This window comes from Lupinus angustifolius, chromosome LG06, assembly GCF_001865875.1.
Source record: "Lupinus angustifolius cultivar Tanjil chromosome LG06, LupAngTanjil_v1.0, whole genome shotgun sequence".
Classification (NCBI taxonomy): domain Eukaryota; kingdom Viridiplantae; phylum Streptophyta; class Magnoliopsida; order Fabales; family Fabaceae; genus Lupinus; species Lupinus angustifolius.
The window spans coordinates 12,608,328-12,627,507 of record NC_032014.1 but is presented as its reverse complement, the minus strand read 5'-3'; the positions used below and the strand labels follow the sequence as shown (position 1 = coordinate 12,627,507).

The window sequence follows — 19,180 nt, the reverse complement described above, 5'->3', positions numbered from 1 at the left end:
TTATATTTGTAAAAAATATGATGAGAAAACAGTTTATACATTAACTCATCATTCATTTATTAATTATCATTTATTTTTAAATAAAATTGTATATATCAATAACGAATGATGTGTATATCCTAGGAAAAAAACTCTACACACTGATAGTGAATAGATCTTAAGGTCTAATATATCATATTATTTATTTTTGCCTTAACTTGATTTTGAAAGTGAAAAGTGAGTAAATTTACTTGAATAATTCTAAAAATGATGGCAAAAATTAGGAACGAAGATACTATATTTTAGACAAAATAAATAAATTAAAAATTGATATCATAGTTATATAAAATTGCAGGCTTTCATTCATTTTCCTCCAAAGAAGAAATACAAATAAATTATATGATATGCATGATTAATTTTTTTTTCAGTATTTCAATATTTTATAATTATAAATTTAAATTATTTTTCATCATTTCCATATTTTTCATCATTTCAATATTTATATAAAATATTCATTTAAATTTAATTTATTTATCATCATTTCAATTTATCTTACAAATTTAAATTTTTATTCAGTTACGATGATAACTTATTTATCATTATTTGCATAATATTATTTATATCAATTCAAATGTATATACTATAGTTTCAATTTTAATTTTGCATAAGAAATTGGTATTTCAATTCAATATTTTCCTACGATTTGTTTTTTGTATAATACTCTTCCATAGTTTATTGCAAATGAATTAACAATTCCCTAATTTTGCTTTCCAACAGGGAAGCCTTGTTTTTATTACAAAAATATTATATTAATCATTTATCACATTCACTTTGAATTCAAAATCCCAATTTTTTATTATTGATTTTTTTAAATATTTTAGTTAATTTGAAATTTGTGATCCTTCCTAATCTATATCCAATTTTTTAACTACCTAATCATGAAACAAATCTTCAGTAACCATAATATGTATTGTTTCTTTATCAATTGTTTTATTGAGGCGGTTGTTTGTTATTTACGAGAAAACGAGTTACATGTATCATAATATATCTATATTAATACTATTAATAAAGGGAAAACACAAAATAAATATTCATCATGGTGTAATATGTGTTTTCCTATTTTGCCATCAATATTTTTTATTTCTACCAAAAAATCATATAATATTATTTTCTTATTTTAAAAGTGTATTTAAAAAATTGAATATTAGACCAATTGAATAAATTCAACCATAAATTTAGCGCAAAAAATTATATTTGAATTTATAAAATACAAACTATACATTACAAACAATAGGAAAACAGGTTAACAGGCACGACAGTGCATGTCAACACGTTAATATTAGTAAAGTATAAGTTATTGTAAATCCTAATTTTGACCTTAGTATGATTATAGGGGTACGGATTTCTCTACACATTCAAGTCAATATACTATCTTTCCACTCTCAATATATAAAATTATAAATAGTAAATATTTACTTTTCATTTGTATTTTTTGAAGAATCAAATGAATGATAATATATAAAATTCTTACACTATCATTATATACATATTTTTTTCTCTCAAAAAAGTATGCAGTAATTTGAAATGTAGGATTTTATTTCAAATAATTTTAATTCTTTCATCGGTTATTAATAATTAAGTATTATAGTCTTCACATTGATCTTGTGGTATAAGATAAGTAGACTTTTAAGACTTATATTGTTCAAAGATTAAGGGTTCAATTTTTGAACAATATTTGTCTCAAGATATATATCATTTTATTTATCTCTTATTTTTATTGGCCAAAAAAAGATATATGTTAAATTTATATTTTTACCAATAAAAATAAAAAAGTGCATAAAATGGTATACATCTTGGAACAAAAAATATGGTTCACGTAAGGTTTCAATATAAGGAAAAGGAATTTATATTTTTAATTTTATATTAAAAGATTAACCTTATGGCTAGAGGTAAGGATAACGATAGCCTACCCTACTTGGGTATTCTATTCCCCCAATTTGGTACACATTAAAGAGATGAAACTATAAAATTGTTGAATGAAACAATTGCATATGAACAATTCATCCATGCATCATGCATGTGTTCCCTACGCAATTAAAGTTCTGGTTATCTTTCAATCTAACAAACTTACAAACAGATCACTCTTGACACTGCAAACATAACTCAAAACTCAAATCAAATTATTAAAGGCATTCCCGACAGCGAATTATAATTCGCTGAATTTAGTATTCTTTCTTTCCAACAAACCTGAGCGAGCAATAATTAGATCTTACCTAAAAACACTGACAGTTTTTATTTTTATTTGTTCTTATATCTTTATTGATTTTAAATATTATGAAACTCAGACATGAAAAAAGATGTTGAACTGAATTTTGATCTCACCTCTTAACATTCACGTTCTGCACAGAGGATAACTCTTGCATGTACTTTGCAAATGATATAAAATTTATGTTATAGATTGAATAAAGTTTAATTTCATATGTTTATCTATTAAATTGCAAGGCAATAGTCCTTTTAAGAGTACGGATAGAGATGTCAATGTGTATCAGAACTCACATGTCCACTCAAATAATACTCCAATGGTTGGGACTATGTTTTTTGGACTCGCTAATAAGACAATGAGGCAGCCAAGCATGCAAATACCTACAGTTACTCATTCATAAATCTAAATAATATTATATTAATCATAATTGTAATGTTATATTGTCATAATCATAATATTATATTAATCATTAAATGTAATTGTTAGGTTGTTAAACAACACTAATGTTTTGTTGTTAAGTTATGGTACTATGTTGTTGATTCATACCTATGATGTAATATTATTGTATTTATCAAACAATTCTGGCTAAATAAGTGATCATCAAAAACTATTGAATGGGTTACTTTAGTTTTTCAGTTTGTTTGAGTGGTAGATGAGTTGTGTTTAATAAACAATTTAAATTATATTTAAATTATGTATTATAATTTTATGTTATTTTGATTATGTGAATAACATATATGATTATAGGAAACAAACACATAATTGCATAAATAACTCGTAATTATTTTTAATATTTTGAATTTTGCTCGCAAATCCGTTGGGGGACTAAGAACCTACGAGTAGTAGACCCAGTAGCTATCTGCATGAGTCTAGACGGGTCCAAGTCCAAAAATGAAACACTAAATGTGTTCGAGTAATGCAGTACACACGGTCATCCATTGTTATCCCTAGTTAATTGGTCCAAAATTGAATATTAGTCTTTTTGGTAGCCTTTTGATTTACCATAATCGTAGTGACATTCATTGTTTCAAATTACATATCGCATCATCTGACACACTCACTACATTATTATTGTGGTGATTGCTACAACCACATTACACAACAATTGTAGTGTGGCATCATATCACAATAATGCATTCACATCTGGTCCAGCATACATTTGGACTGAATCAGATTCAAACATATTTTTCTAGTTACGAGAAAATGACATTCTAATGATCATGATTCACATTGCAACGGTCGATGTAACCACAACCTTGATATTAACGGCAATTTAAAAACATTGCTAATATTGAATCATAAAATATATTTTTGAAGAGAATGAAGGTTGCATTTTGTGGGGGCCTATGTCCCTGCACAGTCCAGCTACTAAACCAACCGTCCTTATTCTTGTTTTCTCTTTTGTATAGATCAACCCTAATTGATCCACATTCCCTTTCCCTATCAAAGGTTTTTTCTAGATACTAACCTGAGTCTTAAAGCTTTTGCTATGATAGCCATAAACCATTTATGTGGACAAAGGTAGTTTGGTAATTAAGTTGGCTGTTGGAGGAAAAAGACATGCATTAAGTATATTCCCTTTCTTCTCATCTTGTTTCCCTTTCATTAACAACTCAACCGATAGTCACTTAGTCACACACTCACAAGTAAAAGAATTACATAGTGGAACACTAATATTGCAAAGTGCAAATAATCAAATGTATATGTAATAACATCATATAAAAATGGCCAGCACTAGATTGATTGGAAATATAGTGTCCTTAGTCATATATAATGGTATACTTGGGAAAGAATAATTTATAATTTTTGACACACTTATAATTATCCCAAAATAATAATAATAATAATAATAAATATCCCATTGAATTAATTTATATTTATATAATGAATTTGCAAATCAATAAGACATTGATCTAGTAATAGTAATGTAAGACATTATTTGATTTTTAATAGGGAGAGTTCCACTCTTTGGAACAACACTTATTGGAAGGAGAAGTCACAAACTCTAAAAAAGATTAGTTTCATACTTAAAAAAACAAACATACTTTTGGTAGTATCAAAAAAATATAGAATGAAAGTTTCACATTATCTTAGGTGGGTCTTACCGTCGTACAAGTCTTTTCCTTTTGCTGGATTATGGATTGACCTTTTGTCGTTATTGTAAAAGGGCTAATTATCATTTGACCACTCTCTACCCTATTAAAACCTTTTTACTCATTGCTCCCACCTTCTTAAATAGTAATATTCCCCTCCAATAACCATGGTTATAGATATGGTTTCTAATCGATGTACCAAAAAAGATATGGGTTTCTAATCGCTGAAATTAGTCTATGTACAGATATGATGATATTTATATCTTTTATATTTATATATATATATATAGTTAAATTAATTAAAATCAGCTCTATCATATCATATCTATTAAAGTTTATTTATACATAAAAAATAATGTGACATTTGAAATGAGGATTCAAACCTATTAAATTATTTCAATAATTAATTTATATATTGCAAATAATAATATTTATTTTATAAATTTATTATATTTATTATAAAATACATATCTCAATCATTTTAATTAATGAATCATTGAACTATTAAACCAATATAATTTTAATAACTCAAATCATTATATAGTTTTTGGGACAAAATTATATGTTTTACACTTTTATTTTATGGCCCCTCTACATGTTAATAGTTTATGATTGATAATTTTTTAAATTATAAATCAATTTTTACTGTATTTGGATTAATATAGAAAAATTCACTTAAAGTAGCATATAAAAAAGAAACAACAAATTTGATCTTCAGATTTTTATACGAATCACACACGTATTTGTCATGACAGTAATTCTATTTTAATCAAATATGATTATTGTGGATGATAAGATTCTCTCGTACACATTTGAGTATTGTATAATTTCTCTCATGACAAGTATTTTTAACTATATTGTTTTAAAATTAATTTTATATACATTTGCATTTAAACAATGTTATGGATCTACTTAATAAAAGTTTTTACGAATTGAGTTTTGGAGGGGAAGAAAAAGAAATAGAAGATCTTAGAGCCATGAAATATATTTATAAGATGATTGTGAAATCTTCTCTTTCCCTTCTTTCACCTTAAAAACTCAACTCGCATGTATATGTTGACATGCGACCTCTCCCATACGCATGAATATACTGAGCGTGTCACCAGTAACACTTCAGCCCTGACATGCGACCTCCTGGTATGAATACACTGAGCGTGCCACCAGTAACACCTCAGTTCTGACATGCGACCTCCCAGATGCATGAATATACTGAGCGTGTCACCAGTAACACCTCAGTCCTGACATGCGACCTCCCAGTCCATGAATATACTGAGCGTGCCACCCACCAGCTTAAATACTCCTTGCAGTAATTTATTCTCCTCCCAGGGGAGTCTTCCGCGACTCGAACCCGTGATCTCATGGATAAATAGTCAATATATCACTGAGTCGCTACCATTAAGCTAGAGCAACTCAGTGGTATAGTGACTATTTATTTCTGAGGCCACAGATTCGAGTCGCGGAAGGTTCCCCTGTGAGGGAAATAAAATACTGCAGTGAGTATTTAAACTGATGGGTGGCACGCTTTGTATATGTATGGGAGGTCGCATGACATAACTGAGGTGTTACACAATTTAAGGACGACAAGCAGTAAAGTCGGCCATCTTTGTTTAAGTAGGGTTAAATTGAAGGCTCAGTCAAAAATAGTATTATCCATACTTAATTTAACACTTAAACTTTTATCTTCTTTAACTGTAATTAATTTAATAACTTTCTACAAAAATCATCTCCTACTAATAAAAGCATTAGAGAAACTGTAATAGTTTTATAATATTGAATTATTGTTGTTACTGTTTATGTTATTATAATAAAAGTTAGACTATGGTCCATGTTAGTCTTAATTGACTTGCTATGCATTTTTTATTGTCGATCGTTAGAACTCTATGTTTTTCTATTTATTTCCTACATGATATGATTTCTAACAAGAAACCCAGAAGCTAAAATCATCATTCGTCATCAATCCCCCTTATTTTCTTCATTTAATTCTATAAAAAAGAAATCTAAAATGAAACCAATAAATAACATTTGACAAAGCTTATCTTTACATGCCAACAACAAAATATGAAACAAGGAAGAACCCACGTGCCAAGAACCAATAGGACCACACCATTGAGCCCAAATAAATATATTGAGTAATGATATATTTTATTACTAATCATCTTACTCGTAAGAAAATGTACTACATATTACTTGTAAATCAAACTAATCATTAATAAATTTGTAATAAAAGTCACTTTCTCGTCATCGTAGGTATGACGATAAGAAATATAACATTACTTTAACAAAGTTGTGAATAGCGTTTTTCCGTTCCACTCTTCACAGTTTCTATCTCTCCTATTATTCAGTATTCACATTCACTCACTCACCTATCTCTTCTTCATTTACATCCACCGCAACAACAAAATACAAAGCCGTTGTGAATGTTCGTTAAACTATTTTGTTCACCTCCAACAATCACACCCTCTTCATATTTATTCACCATAAATATACTTTCAGAAAATTTCATTGGATACTGTTACTTTTTTATCCACCACCATTATTAGTTACTCTCAAGTTACACCGCGCGGTGTTATGTTATTTATTTAAGGTGCAGAGGACATTCTTAAATCAGATCTGAAAAAAAAGAAAAGTAAAATGCTTGGAGCCAAGTGAGTATATAAAACTTCATTTCTCTTTAGATTAAATTTTAAAATTTTATCGATTCTGCCACAAAAGTTGTAATACACTGCTTTTCATTTTATGCTTTTTTTAAACACAGAGTGAAAAAAGAAAAAACTTCAAAGACAGAACCTGCAAGCTCATTCTTTTATGCACAAGTTTCTCAGTGTCCGCTTCTACTTTTATCGACAATCTTCTAGAGTTCTAGGAAACAGATTTACTTTTCTACCCTTTTCCTCTTTTCTCTGGTTTTTCCCTTTGTCTCTCTCAAGTTCTCTCCTTTTTCCTTTCCCTCTCTCTATTTTCTTTAGAAACAAATGGGAGGGAAAATTTGCACTTTCTGTTTAAACTAACACAATTCTACTTCATTTCCTTGCAGTGTGAAGAATAAACAAGCAGAAACACCTCGTTTCAGTGCTAGAAGTGGAAAACTTAGTACATCTGAAATGAAATTCCTTTGCATTTTCGTTTCTATTTATGTGTTTGGTTTGATTTTGTGGCAAGGAAATGGTGAACCTGTTGAAGATAAGGAAATTTTGCTTGATTTTGTGAAAAAGTTTCCACCTTCAAGGCCATTGAATTGGAATGAGAATTCTTCAGTGTGTGATAATTGGACTGGTGTGACTTGTAATGAAGATAAGTTAAGAGTTATAGCTATTAGATTACCAGGTGTTGGATTTCATGGTTCTATTCCACCTAACACTATTAGCCACCTCACTTCACTGCAAATTTTGAGTCTCAGATCCAATGTTATAAGTGGAAATTTTCCTGCTGATTTTTCCAATCTTAGGAACTTGTCTTTTCTTTATCTTCAGTTCAATAATTTGTCAGGTCCTTTGCCTGATTTCTCTGCTTGGAAGAATCTTACTATGGTTAATTTGTCTAATAACAATTTCAATGGTAGTTTGCCTGTTTCGCTTTCGAATTTGACTCAGCTTGCTGCCTTGAACCTTGCGAATAATTCGATTTCGGGTAAAATCCCTGATCTTAATTTGCCTAGGTTGCAAATGCTTAATTTGTCTAACAACAATTTGCACGGCAGTGTGCCGAAATCGCTTAAGAGGTTTCCCGAGTCAGCATTCTTAGGGAATAATGTTTCTCTTGGAGTTGGAAATACTGCTGTTTCGCCGCTGCATCATTTTCCGGCTTATGAGCCATCTTTGGAGTCTAAGAAACATGGAAAGCTTAGTGAAACAGCACTGCTGGGAATTATTATTGCTTGTGCTGTTATTGGCCTTGTAGGGTTTGTGCTTCTTGTGTTTGTGTGCTGCTTTAGAAGGAGAAGGAGTGAAGATGATGCTGCCTTCAGTGAGAAATTGCAGAAGGCAGGAATGTCTCCCGAAAAAGCCGTCTCAAGGAACCAGGATGCAAATAATAAACTGACTTTCTTCGAGGGATGTAATTATGCATTTGATTTGGAGGATTTATTGAGGGCTTCTGCAGAGGTGCTGGGGAAGGGAACATTTGGTACTGCATACAAAGCAGTACTAGAGGATGCGACTGCGGTTGTTGTGAAGCGGTTAAAGGAGGTAGCTGTTGGAAAGAAGGATTTTGAGCAACACATGGAGATTGTAGGAAATATTAAAGATGAGAATGTTGTCGAGCTGAAGGCATATTATTATTCCAAAGATGAGAAACTGATGGTATATGATTACTATAGTGAAGGGAGCATCTCTTCTATGTTGCATGGTATGTACCGTAGTTTTAGTCTACTGAACCTTTATATATGTCTTCCTAGTCATTTATGTTCAAATACAAATATTGATATATGTGCTCAAATTTACCAATGCTTTAACAATATAAGAAATGAGAGTGAATTGTTAAAAACCTTTTGAAAAACTAAAGTCTCACATTGTTAAAACCTTTTGGATAGAATTCACTCTTTTGTAGTTTTTAAACGGTGGAAAGTTGGAACTTGGGGTGTTCCCCAAAGGATACAAATGCTTTTGTGGAAGGGGATGGGGCTACACCATCATAACCACCATATGTCGTGCTGAGCTGGTTGGTTGGGTCTTTTTTGATTATTTTTTTAATTTTGGTACTGTCAGAAAAACGTTTTATGTTTTTCAGACAGCAATAACCAGCCAATGTCTGTACTCCTTCCATGATTCTCACCCCATGTTTTCTGCCGGTTGTTTTCACCCCTGTCTCCAACTGTTTACGAATGTTGTCTGCTGCCCGTTTATTGCTGTTGGCAACCAGGCTGACACAGAAACATACATAGAGCAATAACAATACAGCGAGGGTGAAGTTTGACGATTTCCATCGTGCAGTGGAACATTGTTCACTAAGAACTGGACCATTTTATGCCGGAAACAACTTCGCTGCTAGTCTACTTGCACAACTGAGGATAATGTCACGAACATCTTAAATAGAGCGACTTTGTCTGCTACCCAACCCAATAGCAACTTCATTCATTATTGTCATTTTCATTTACAGAAACTACAACCATTTTAGATAATGGCAATGTTCATCATGTGAAAGGGTTTTGCTGTATGTAGCTTATTGTGTGAGTTTACTTCCCTTGCTAAGTTTTAGCTATTGACTCTCATATTTAGCTTTATACATACGGGGCCTTCTTGTACTAATTTCAAACACTATATTAACCCCCCTTTCATTTATTAAACCTTGAGCATATACTTCCATGAGTGAGCAGAGTTAAATGTGTTTTGTAGGAACAACTCTGAGGGGATGTATTGCGTATTTTGATACATCAATCATATCTAATCCTTCAGGATTCCTCTATTTTTAACTCGTCATACCCATCACATTCTTACTGTTATGTTGTTAATCTCAAAGGCATTCTCGATGGTTGAACACGTTGGTAAAGATAAGGAAAAAAGGGGTTTTGGAGATAAAAGAAATTGGATTTATACATCTTCTAGAAAAAGATGGGTGGGTTTTTACCTAATGATGGTTTGTAGATTAGAGGCACTCCGCATGCCATGTTAGTTTTGTCTTGGAACATTTTTTGTGAGGGAAATTTTGATTATGATCATAAATTGTTTTTTTTTTATGTAATTTTGTTGCTCAGTTTAGTATCTTCTTCATATAAGTCTATACATTGTCTCTTGATATCATCTTAGCTGACTCAGAATTCAACAATGACAAATATAACTTTGATGTATGAAATGCTGTTTTTGACTTCCATGTTAGTGCTTTCAGAAACGTTCAGATCCTTACATTCTAGAAGATATTGTCGTCCAACCTTAGAGTATATTGAACTTTCCTTCTTGAGTGCAGATTATCTGATTGCTACTGTTCTCCATTGAGTGCTGTTATGTGTACAACTGTAACATATCTGTGATAAAATATCTTGGATTTCATATCTTTTTTCTAGAGTATATCGTACGCATGTGTTTTATTGCAAAAATACGTGAAGATTCAAAATGTTAAATTAGGACCTTCTACACATTGCATAACTATATGTCTATATGTATGTACCCTTCTTGTATGTAAAGTTGTTACACTTTCCGAGATTTTCAGGTAAAAGAGGAGAGGAAAGGGTGGCTTTAGATTGGGATACTCGGTTGAGAATAGCTCTAGGTGCTGCAAGAGGAATTGCGCGCATCCATGTTGAGAATGGTGGTAAGCTTGTCCATGGCAGCATCAAATCTTCAAATATCTTTCTCAATGCAAAACAGTATGGTTGTGTGTCTGACCTTGGCCTGGCAACAATAATGAGCTCGCTTGCCCTACCGATTTCTCGAGCTGCTGGTTATCGTGCACCTGAAGTTACAGACACTCGAAAAGCAGGACAACCTTCAGATGTTTACAGCTTCGGTGTCGTGTTACTAGAGCTTCTGACTAGGAAATCCCCTATCCACACAACTGGTGGTGACGAGATAATCCACCTGGTGAGGTGGGTTAATTCAGTCGTGAGAGAGGAGTGGACAGCTGAAGTGTTTGACTTAGAGCTTATGAGATATCCAAACATAGAGGAAGAGATGGTGGAGATGTTACAGATAGCCATGTCATGTGTGGTAAGGATACCAGATCAGAGACCGAAGATGTCCGAAGTCGTAAAGATGATAGAAAATGTCAGGCAGATTGATACAGTGACTCAGCAGCCAACATCATCTGATAACCACGAACAACATAAATCGCCGCAATGCGACGACGAAAACAGCTCTTTCACTCCCTCCTCCCCCTACCCAAAAGATAAGTGAATGAAAGAAACATGGCACCTTTATTTGATTTGTGTGTATCAGTCAATGTTTTTCTCCAAGTTGTGAACTAGAACATGATATTTTTTTCTACCATTCTTTCCTTGTTTAGTTTAACGTATATGATTACCATGTGTTAGTAATTCTCAACTCTGTAGTTTTTTCCTTCTTGAAAGTGTTAACAAGAAATTAGAAAACAAAAAAGTGTTCCTATTATTGTTTTTGCCGTGACCACCTGAGTTGTGGTCCATGATGGACCACCAAACATTGAGCCAAAAGAAAAGAAATCAAATCCTCATTGACCTGGTTGCATCAATGCCACTTTTGGTCGGTATGAATAGTATATGATAGAATTAAGTAGTCAAATAATAGAGTTAGTTGTGAAATGATTAACATGATATTAATAGAGTGTAATATCTTTTAAAGATTTATATACATTCATATATCATCTACCATTCATTTGTATTTTTTAAAAGTTGATGATGATTAAACATGAATGATGGATAATATAATAATAGTATATAAAACTTATTCATCGTTACTGTATACATTTTTGTTCTTCATATTAATAATATGACGGTCAGAGTGGTCAATTGCCCTTAAATGAAAGAATTGTGTACAGTTGCAGGCGAAATGAAACAATTCAACCACACTTTCCTGACAACCCACAGAAAATCACAAGACATAAGTTGTCCTTGTCATGCAAAGTTCATTATACATGAGTTTCATTTTGTCTAATTATAGAAAATTACGTATGGAAATGTTATTATCATTCTTTTTTTAAAGGGAATGCTATTATCATTATGAGTGGTATAAAAAAATTAATGTAATGTTTTTTTAGATGAAAATTCACATTTTTATCAAGAAAAAACAAGGTTTGGATCCACTTTAGATGTCTTATTGAGCAATTCCCTCCTAACTGATCCCATAATGGAGTTCAAGGAAGGGGAAGGATAAGGAAACAAAAATTGGAATGAGCAATATTGAGAGAATAAAATCCTTATTTATAATAAATTTAAAATTAGTCTTTTTTTTCATTTCTCCTCAGGGATTGGTTAAACTTTATTCTACCTCATGTCTAGTATACATTTTTGTTAATTTTTAATAAATAAAATATCTATCCATGGTCGGTATAAAAAATTACACAACTAATATATCATCTATTATTCATTTGTATACTATTATTTAAGAGTCAATGATAAATAAATATAAATGATGACTAATACAGTGACCATATAAAAAAATCTTAATCTATTAGTGCATACATCTTTTTCTTATTTTTAATTTTATATTGAAAGTAGGATTAGAGTTTCATTTCAAGGCATCCATTTCCATCTTTTCATATGTTTCATTATTTTTTCACTCCATAAGTCTAGTATGTGCTTTTTGTTTTGTTCTCTTCAAAATTAGTTTTTGGTTCATGATCCTAAAATTAAAAAATAAGAGAAAAAATGTATGTAGTAATAATGTATGAATTGTATACAGTAACATTGTATTATCATTATCCATGCATGTTTAATCATTGTTGACTCTTCAAAAAATAAATGAATGATAAATAATATAATAAATATGTGTAAATATTTAATCCCACACTAGCATAAACTGTCAAAATAATTGTGAGGTATGTGATGGCGCTAACAATAATACTTTAGCAATTAGTTCGAGAGTGTATTATGTACTCAATGTCAGGTTAAATATTTATCACATTTTGTATATTATTCCTTTATATTATTTTTACTCATAATAAAATATGAATAATATAATAATAATGTATAAAACTCCTATAGAGTAAATGTATATTTTTTTTCTTCTTATTTTGGAGATGAACACTCACGTTTCTTATAAACAAAAAAAATTCCAGTTTAGTGATCTATTGTGCAAGCATTCATAAAGATTTGTTCGAGAGTTATGAGAGAAAGATAATGAGATAGATTAAAGGGTTAGGAATGGAAGAGAAAAAGAAGGAAATACTCCCATTTATTTGGGAGTATTAAATTTAGAAGATGAATGATAAACTAATGATAATGTAAAAATATTTTTTATTTTTCCTTTAAAAATATAATTAACAATGAGAATTTGACAATATTGAATAATTATATAATATTACTAAAAATATTTAACCATTTTGATATTTTATTTCAGAAAAACCCTAGCGAAAACTTAAAAAATAAACATATTCAGGGTTTGGGAGTTTGAGACCTGACAACATCTGCTGGCCCAAAATTGTGCTATTGTATATATCATGAGCCTATGATTGGTCGAAAAAATATTTTTAAGTTAAAAATTTAATAATTAATTATTTTTCTGACCAACCATAGCTAATGATACATGCAGTGATACAATTTATTGCACATCAGTTGTGTACTTGTTTGAGAGACTCTCCAAAACTTTACATTCTCTTTCATCCAACTCCAAACAAGGAGAATATTTTCCAGAGTCATTCATTCCCTTCCCCTCCAAAACCCACTTTCAAACAAAACCTAAGGATATGTTTGGGAGTTGTGAGAAAAAGGGGAGGAGAGATCAAATGACTAAGAATGAGGGAAGAGAATGGAAAACGAAGGCAACTTTTTTCCTCGTTTGGAAGTATAAAATTTAGATGATAGAAAGTAAACTAATGATAATGTTATAATATTTTTTATTTTTCCTTTAAAAATGTATTTAATAATAAGAAATAGACAATAATATATAATTTTATGAAAAATATTTAAATGTTTTTATATTTTGTCTCTAGAAAAACTCCAAATTCAGGAATTATAAAAATAAATACATTGAGGTTTTTTGAGAAACCCTCCAAATCATTTTTCTCTCCTTCATCCAACTCCAAACAAATGAAAGCTTTCTAAAGTCATCACTTTCTTTCTCTTCCTTTGCAAAATTAAAGTCTCAATTAAAGCGTAAATAACTTGATAACTGAGTTCAAATGAAGGAGAATGAATGAATGATAAGAAACAAAATTTGAAAATATTAATTACATATTTATTGCAAGTGTTAAAATTAATCTTGTTTTCTTTCTCATCAATATAACGTCAATTTATTCTATCTCATGTCTCGAACACACAACAGTTTTTTAATTTCAAACATGTAGGAGTAGAATTTCCGCCCAATAAATCTATTATGCATTTTTTGTTTTAATCCCTACAGATTTGTTTTGGTTCAACCGTTAAAATTTTAAACAATACATTTTTGTCTCTTCTATCTATTAACAATATAATAAAAAAACTCTTTCATGCCACATATCATATTCTCCTCATATTTTTTTACTTCATGTCACATGTCACTTCCTCCTCACATTTTCCCCTTCATGTCACATGTCACTTCCTTCTCACATTTCCCCCCTAAAATATTCTATGTTATTACTATGTACCTTCCCACATTATTCTTACTTTTTATATATTTTATATGTTAATAATTTAATACTAATTAGCATTTGGTTTTTGTTATGTTAAAATTTAATAGACACTGAACATTAGATAAGATTGAAATCATTATATTTACATTAATCTATGTATATTATTTAATGTTTATCATTAATTTAAAATAATTGTATTTTTCATCTCATCAAAGTTTTGTGGCACTTTTCCCACTGAATTTTAATATTTCAAATTCTTTGAATTTTAATTTTTCTCTATTATAATTAAAAAAAATTAAATTCCAAATTGAAGTTTTTTATAATTTTTAAATATATTCATAATAAAAAAACTCATATAGTATAACGATTTGATTTCCATTTTTTCATTAAAAAAATCGTATTTAAAATTGAAAAAATCATTTCATTTTCTATAAATTTTAAAATATTTATTTTAATAAAAATAATATGGTATCGTGTTTCAGACTTTCAGTTTGTTATTTCCATTAAAAAATTCAAATTAAAAATTGTCATTTATTTTCTTTATGTGTTTGAACATGCAAATACACAGGGAAAATGTGTATTTTTAATAATGTAAATGTATGAGTAATATGTGTGTTTTAACTATGCGAATGCATGAGTAACATGTGTTTTCTTAATAATGCGAATGTACATATAACATGTGTGTTTTTAGTCATGTGAATGTACGGATCACATGTGTGTTCTTAACAATACGAATGCACGAGTGACATGTGTTTCTTAACTATATAATGTGTATTTAGTATGTGTTATTAATCTTGCATCAAAGAAGTATTGCCCTGTGCTGTTGCACGGTTAATTTGCTAGTTTATTAGTTAAATGATATGCCAACAATTAATTTAATACGATAGGTGGTGGCTAGAGATGATTCATTTAACTGACGGTAGGAATTAAAATCAAATGTAGTAGAATTTTAAGGATGATAACAACTTTTGTTTTAAGAGACCAAAGTAAAACAACATAATTTCCCAACAACTAGAAAATTGAATAAGCCATTTTTCATATATACACATTCATCCATATTCTGAAAATTTTGTCTTCCCACCATATTTATATTTTGTTGATTGAAAAAGGTGTTGCCCATATCAATGAAAAAGAAAAAAGAAAGTATTACAGAGCTGGGTCTGATGTCATCAAAGTAGCCCAATTAGATCATGGGCTAAATATGATATCGCAGGCCTTCACAAATGAGAGAAATCACTGCCCATATTGTATTACTTTTTTTGCACTGATAATTAAACATGAATGACGGAGTAACAATATGTCAAATTTATACACAATTAGTATATACATTTAATTCTCTAAATTTAATTGATGTTGAAATGTGAAATATATAGGTGTGATAATTATACATTGTTAGAATAAATATTTATACACAATTAATATATTATTCACTATTCATTTGCATTTTTTGAAGGATCAATGCTGATAAAACATAATAATTAATAATGCAGTAAAAATATATAAAACTGATACACTGTATATATTTTTTCTCAAAATATATTGGTGTCATAATGTATAAAATTATACTCCTACAGACAAGTATGTCAATGTAAATTAAGTTATGAAGAGGAGAGAAAATTCAGAAGATTCTTTTAGGGTCCTTGAATTTTTTTGATCCAAAATGAAAAAAATAGGTTAAAAAGTGTTGTCTACATTTAAAAAGAGAAAGAATAGTTTGGACAATGGACCACCGACTAGGCCAGTAAGGCGTGGCCGTTAAATGGTGCTGACAAAAAGAAAAGGATGCAGAGTCCCAAAACAAAACTCAAAGAAATAAAAGGAATTTGTCTCGGTTTTCCACATTCCAATTGTGAACACCGAATACAATACTTAAATAAAGGTACACTCCCGGATACAAAATTTGAACTTGAGCACATGTCCCATTTCTATGAACAGAATTCATGTACAAAATAATTTAATTTCTCTATCTCAAACTAATCAAGTATCGACCAATAAAACATTAGGTTGGTGTAAAGCTTTACTAAATTTTTAATGTCGAGAGTTTATTTTTGAGAGTAACATTTATTGGGAGAGGCATCCATGAACTCCGAAAGAATTATTATTTATCCAAAAAAGTGAAGATGTACATTTGGTATTATAAAAAAAAATCAATCAAGTATCAACATGTTTAATAATGTTAGATTAAAATTAACTTTATTTTGTTTAATACAGACAAAATTTTATTGGTGGTATTAGATTTGGTAAAGATGAATGATATAGAAGATCTAAATTTCATTTCTTTAACACAAAAATGAACGAATTAATTCAGAATAAAATATATAAATGTAAGAGTTTTGCCATTAACTTTATAATTAGATTGAGTATGGTGGAATGATATAGAAGACCTAAGTTCCATTTATATAGCAAGAAAAGAAGGAATTAATTAAGAAAAAAAATATATGCATCTAAAATGTAAGAATTTTTAAAATGGCATTGTATTATTTTTCATTATTTTTTAATTATCCTTGATTCCTAAATATAAGTAATACGGTGTTCCAATACTAAGAATATGAGATGAGACATTTTTAAAAAAATATTAATTTATAAAAAAGTAAAAATATGAATTATTAGATTTTTGTTATTACCATATGTCATAATCATACATATGCACTATGCACTGCCCTCTTTGGAGAGAGCCGCCCTCTTTGGAGAGAGCCACAAACTCTTAATTAAAGGGAAAGCTGAAGATACAAATGATGAACGACTTCATATAAAAGTTGAGAATAGTGAATCCATTTTGTTTGGTATAAACGTGTGTATCTTATCGATCTATCAATAATAAATTACTAATTTTTTTGGGCGTGTGACTTTTAAGAAGAAACTATTTCTTTTTTTTACTTTCAACTTGATAGTCTCATATGATTTTAATCAATTGTGTTAGTTTGATTAAATATAGTCGGTAAGGGAAATTCCAACTCATGAAATAATGAAAATGTAGGCGTCTTTTGTATCCAACAAAAAAATGTCATCGAAAAAAAACAAAAAAATGTAGGCGTCTTAAATATGAGTAAAGAGTAAAGCTAACTCGGATCATGCTTTTAGTTTTCCATTTATTTATTTTTGGGTACAATTAGTTTTTCATTTATTACTCTGGTGAATAGGTTCTAACATCAATGGCCATGTTCAATATTTTTCCTAACTTATTGAATTGTCATTGCAAGGGCTTTGTAATGCTTCCATCTGCCACTTTTATATAATGATATGGTATACTGTGAAAATAAACTTAAATAGTAAAATTGTCAATGATATTCATTATTTTTTATTTGTTATAAACTTTATCAATAATTATAAGAAAGTGTTTAAATTATTCTTATACTATATTGTAAATAATCATCAAAATAGTGAGTAGGCATTGATTCTTATAATATTTGGTTTTGCCTTCACAATATAAGATATTTTGTTTGACTTAATTACACTCGTCACAATTTTTTGTTAAAGAAATTGCACTTATCTTCCCTACATAAATAATCGATGTAAGATATGAATGTAATTATTGGTGATTTGTGTATATTTTAAAAAAATTAATGATATATGTAATTTAACTAAAACTGAAACAAATGTTAGTGTAATTTATTCATACATTATATACTTCATCAACTCCATTATTATTTGTTAGTACTAATTTTTACGTAAAAAAACATTTTCCAGACTTGCAAATCCATATATTGAAATTTTGCGGAACGCGCCTTTGAGGTGGTTGTGTTGGAACTTGGAAGTCTATGAGTTAGGGTTGAGAGGGTATAGCTAAACATCTTGTGATTAAATCACAAAATTATGAGTGTTTTGATGAAATTTTGCATAGTACTCGGTTAGGTATGATAGATAGGTATCTCAAAATAGGAGATGCTGCCTTCAACTATTTCAGTGTTACTCTGACTCATATTGACATTATATCATGAATTGTTCCCACTAGTTACTCCGTTTAAATTGTGCTTATGGCATAACAATATAACATCTATAGTCTATTGTTCTGTGTGTACATTTTCTGCTACTAACTCTGATTTATAACATGTATATATTGCTGTTTAGGTAAAAGCAATAACTACCATTATTAATGATATACGGGAAATTAAAACTCTACCACTTCTATTTCTATGAGAGAGAGGATATAAATTTTATATATTATTATTATATCATTTATATTTAATCATTATTGACTCTTATAAAATGCGATACAAATAAATAATGAATAATTTATTGATTATAGGTAAATATTTATTCCACAACACAAAATTATTACACTATTATACAAATTATAATTTCTAAGTTGTCAAGTGACACAAACACAATACCAAAACAACCAAAAATTAAAATTATTAAGTATTTAGATAAAACAATTTGTTCCCCATAAGACTAGTACACATGGGGAGACAATATCTGATAGAGCAGTGTGTAGATCACCTGACATTGTTAATTTGTTATTATAACAGACCAAATATTTCTGAGTTTCTGAAAATGCAATTGCATTAAATACTTGATTGAAGGAGTATTATACACAACCGCTCAAGATTACTTTTAGAAAGATAGTTGTGCTTTAAGTACTAAAATATTAATTTAATGATACAAGGTTTTAAGATTACTAAAAAGTCAAATATTTTATTCATGAGAGTTATACTTATCGAAAAGAATGATT

The 19,180-nt window shown here is 29.6% G+C and overlaps 1 protein-coding gene across 3 annotated transcripts; it reads left to right on the top strand.

Moving 5' to 3' along the window:
- On the top strand, positions 6,622-11,273 carry LOC109349930 (probable inactive receptor kinase At4g23740). 3 transcript variants are annotated; one of them, XM_019590999.1, is made up of 4 exons: positions 6,622-6,980; positions 7,093-7,191; positions 7,370-8,679; positions 10,477-11,273. In XM_019590999.1, exons 1-4 carry the CDS (start codon positions 6,967-6,969, stop codon positions 11,157-11,159), a joined length of 2,106 nt encoding a protein of 701 aa, XP_019446544.1. In that variant the 5' UTR covers positions 6,622-6,966; the 3' UTR covers positions 11,160-11,273. The 3 variants fall into 3 exon arrangements, with proteins under 3 accessions (XP_019446544.1, XP_019446545.1, XP_019446546.1); XM_019591000.1 differs by having other exon boundaries at positions 7,093-7,238; XM_019591001.1 differs by lacking the exon at positions 7,093-7,191 and having other exon boundaries at positions 6,623-6,980.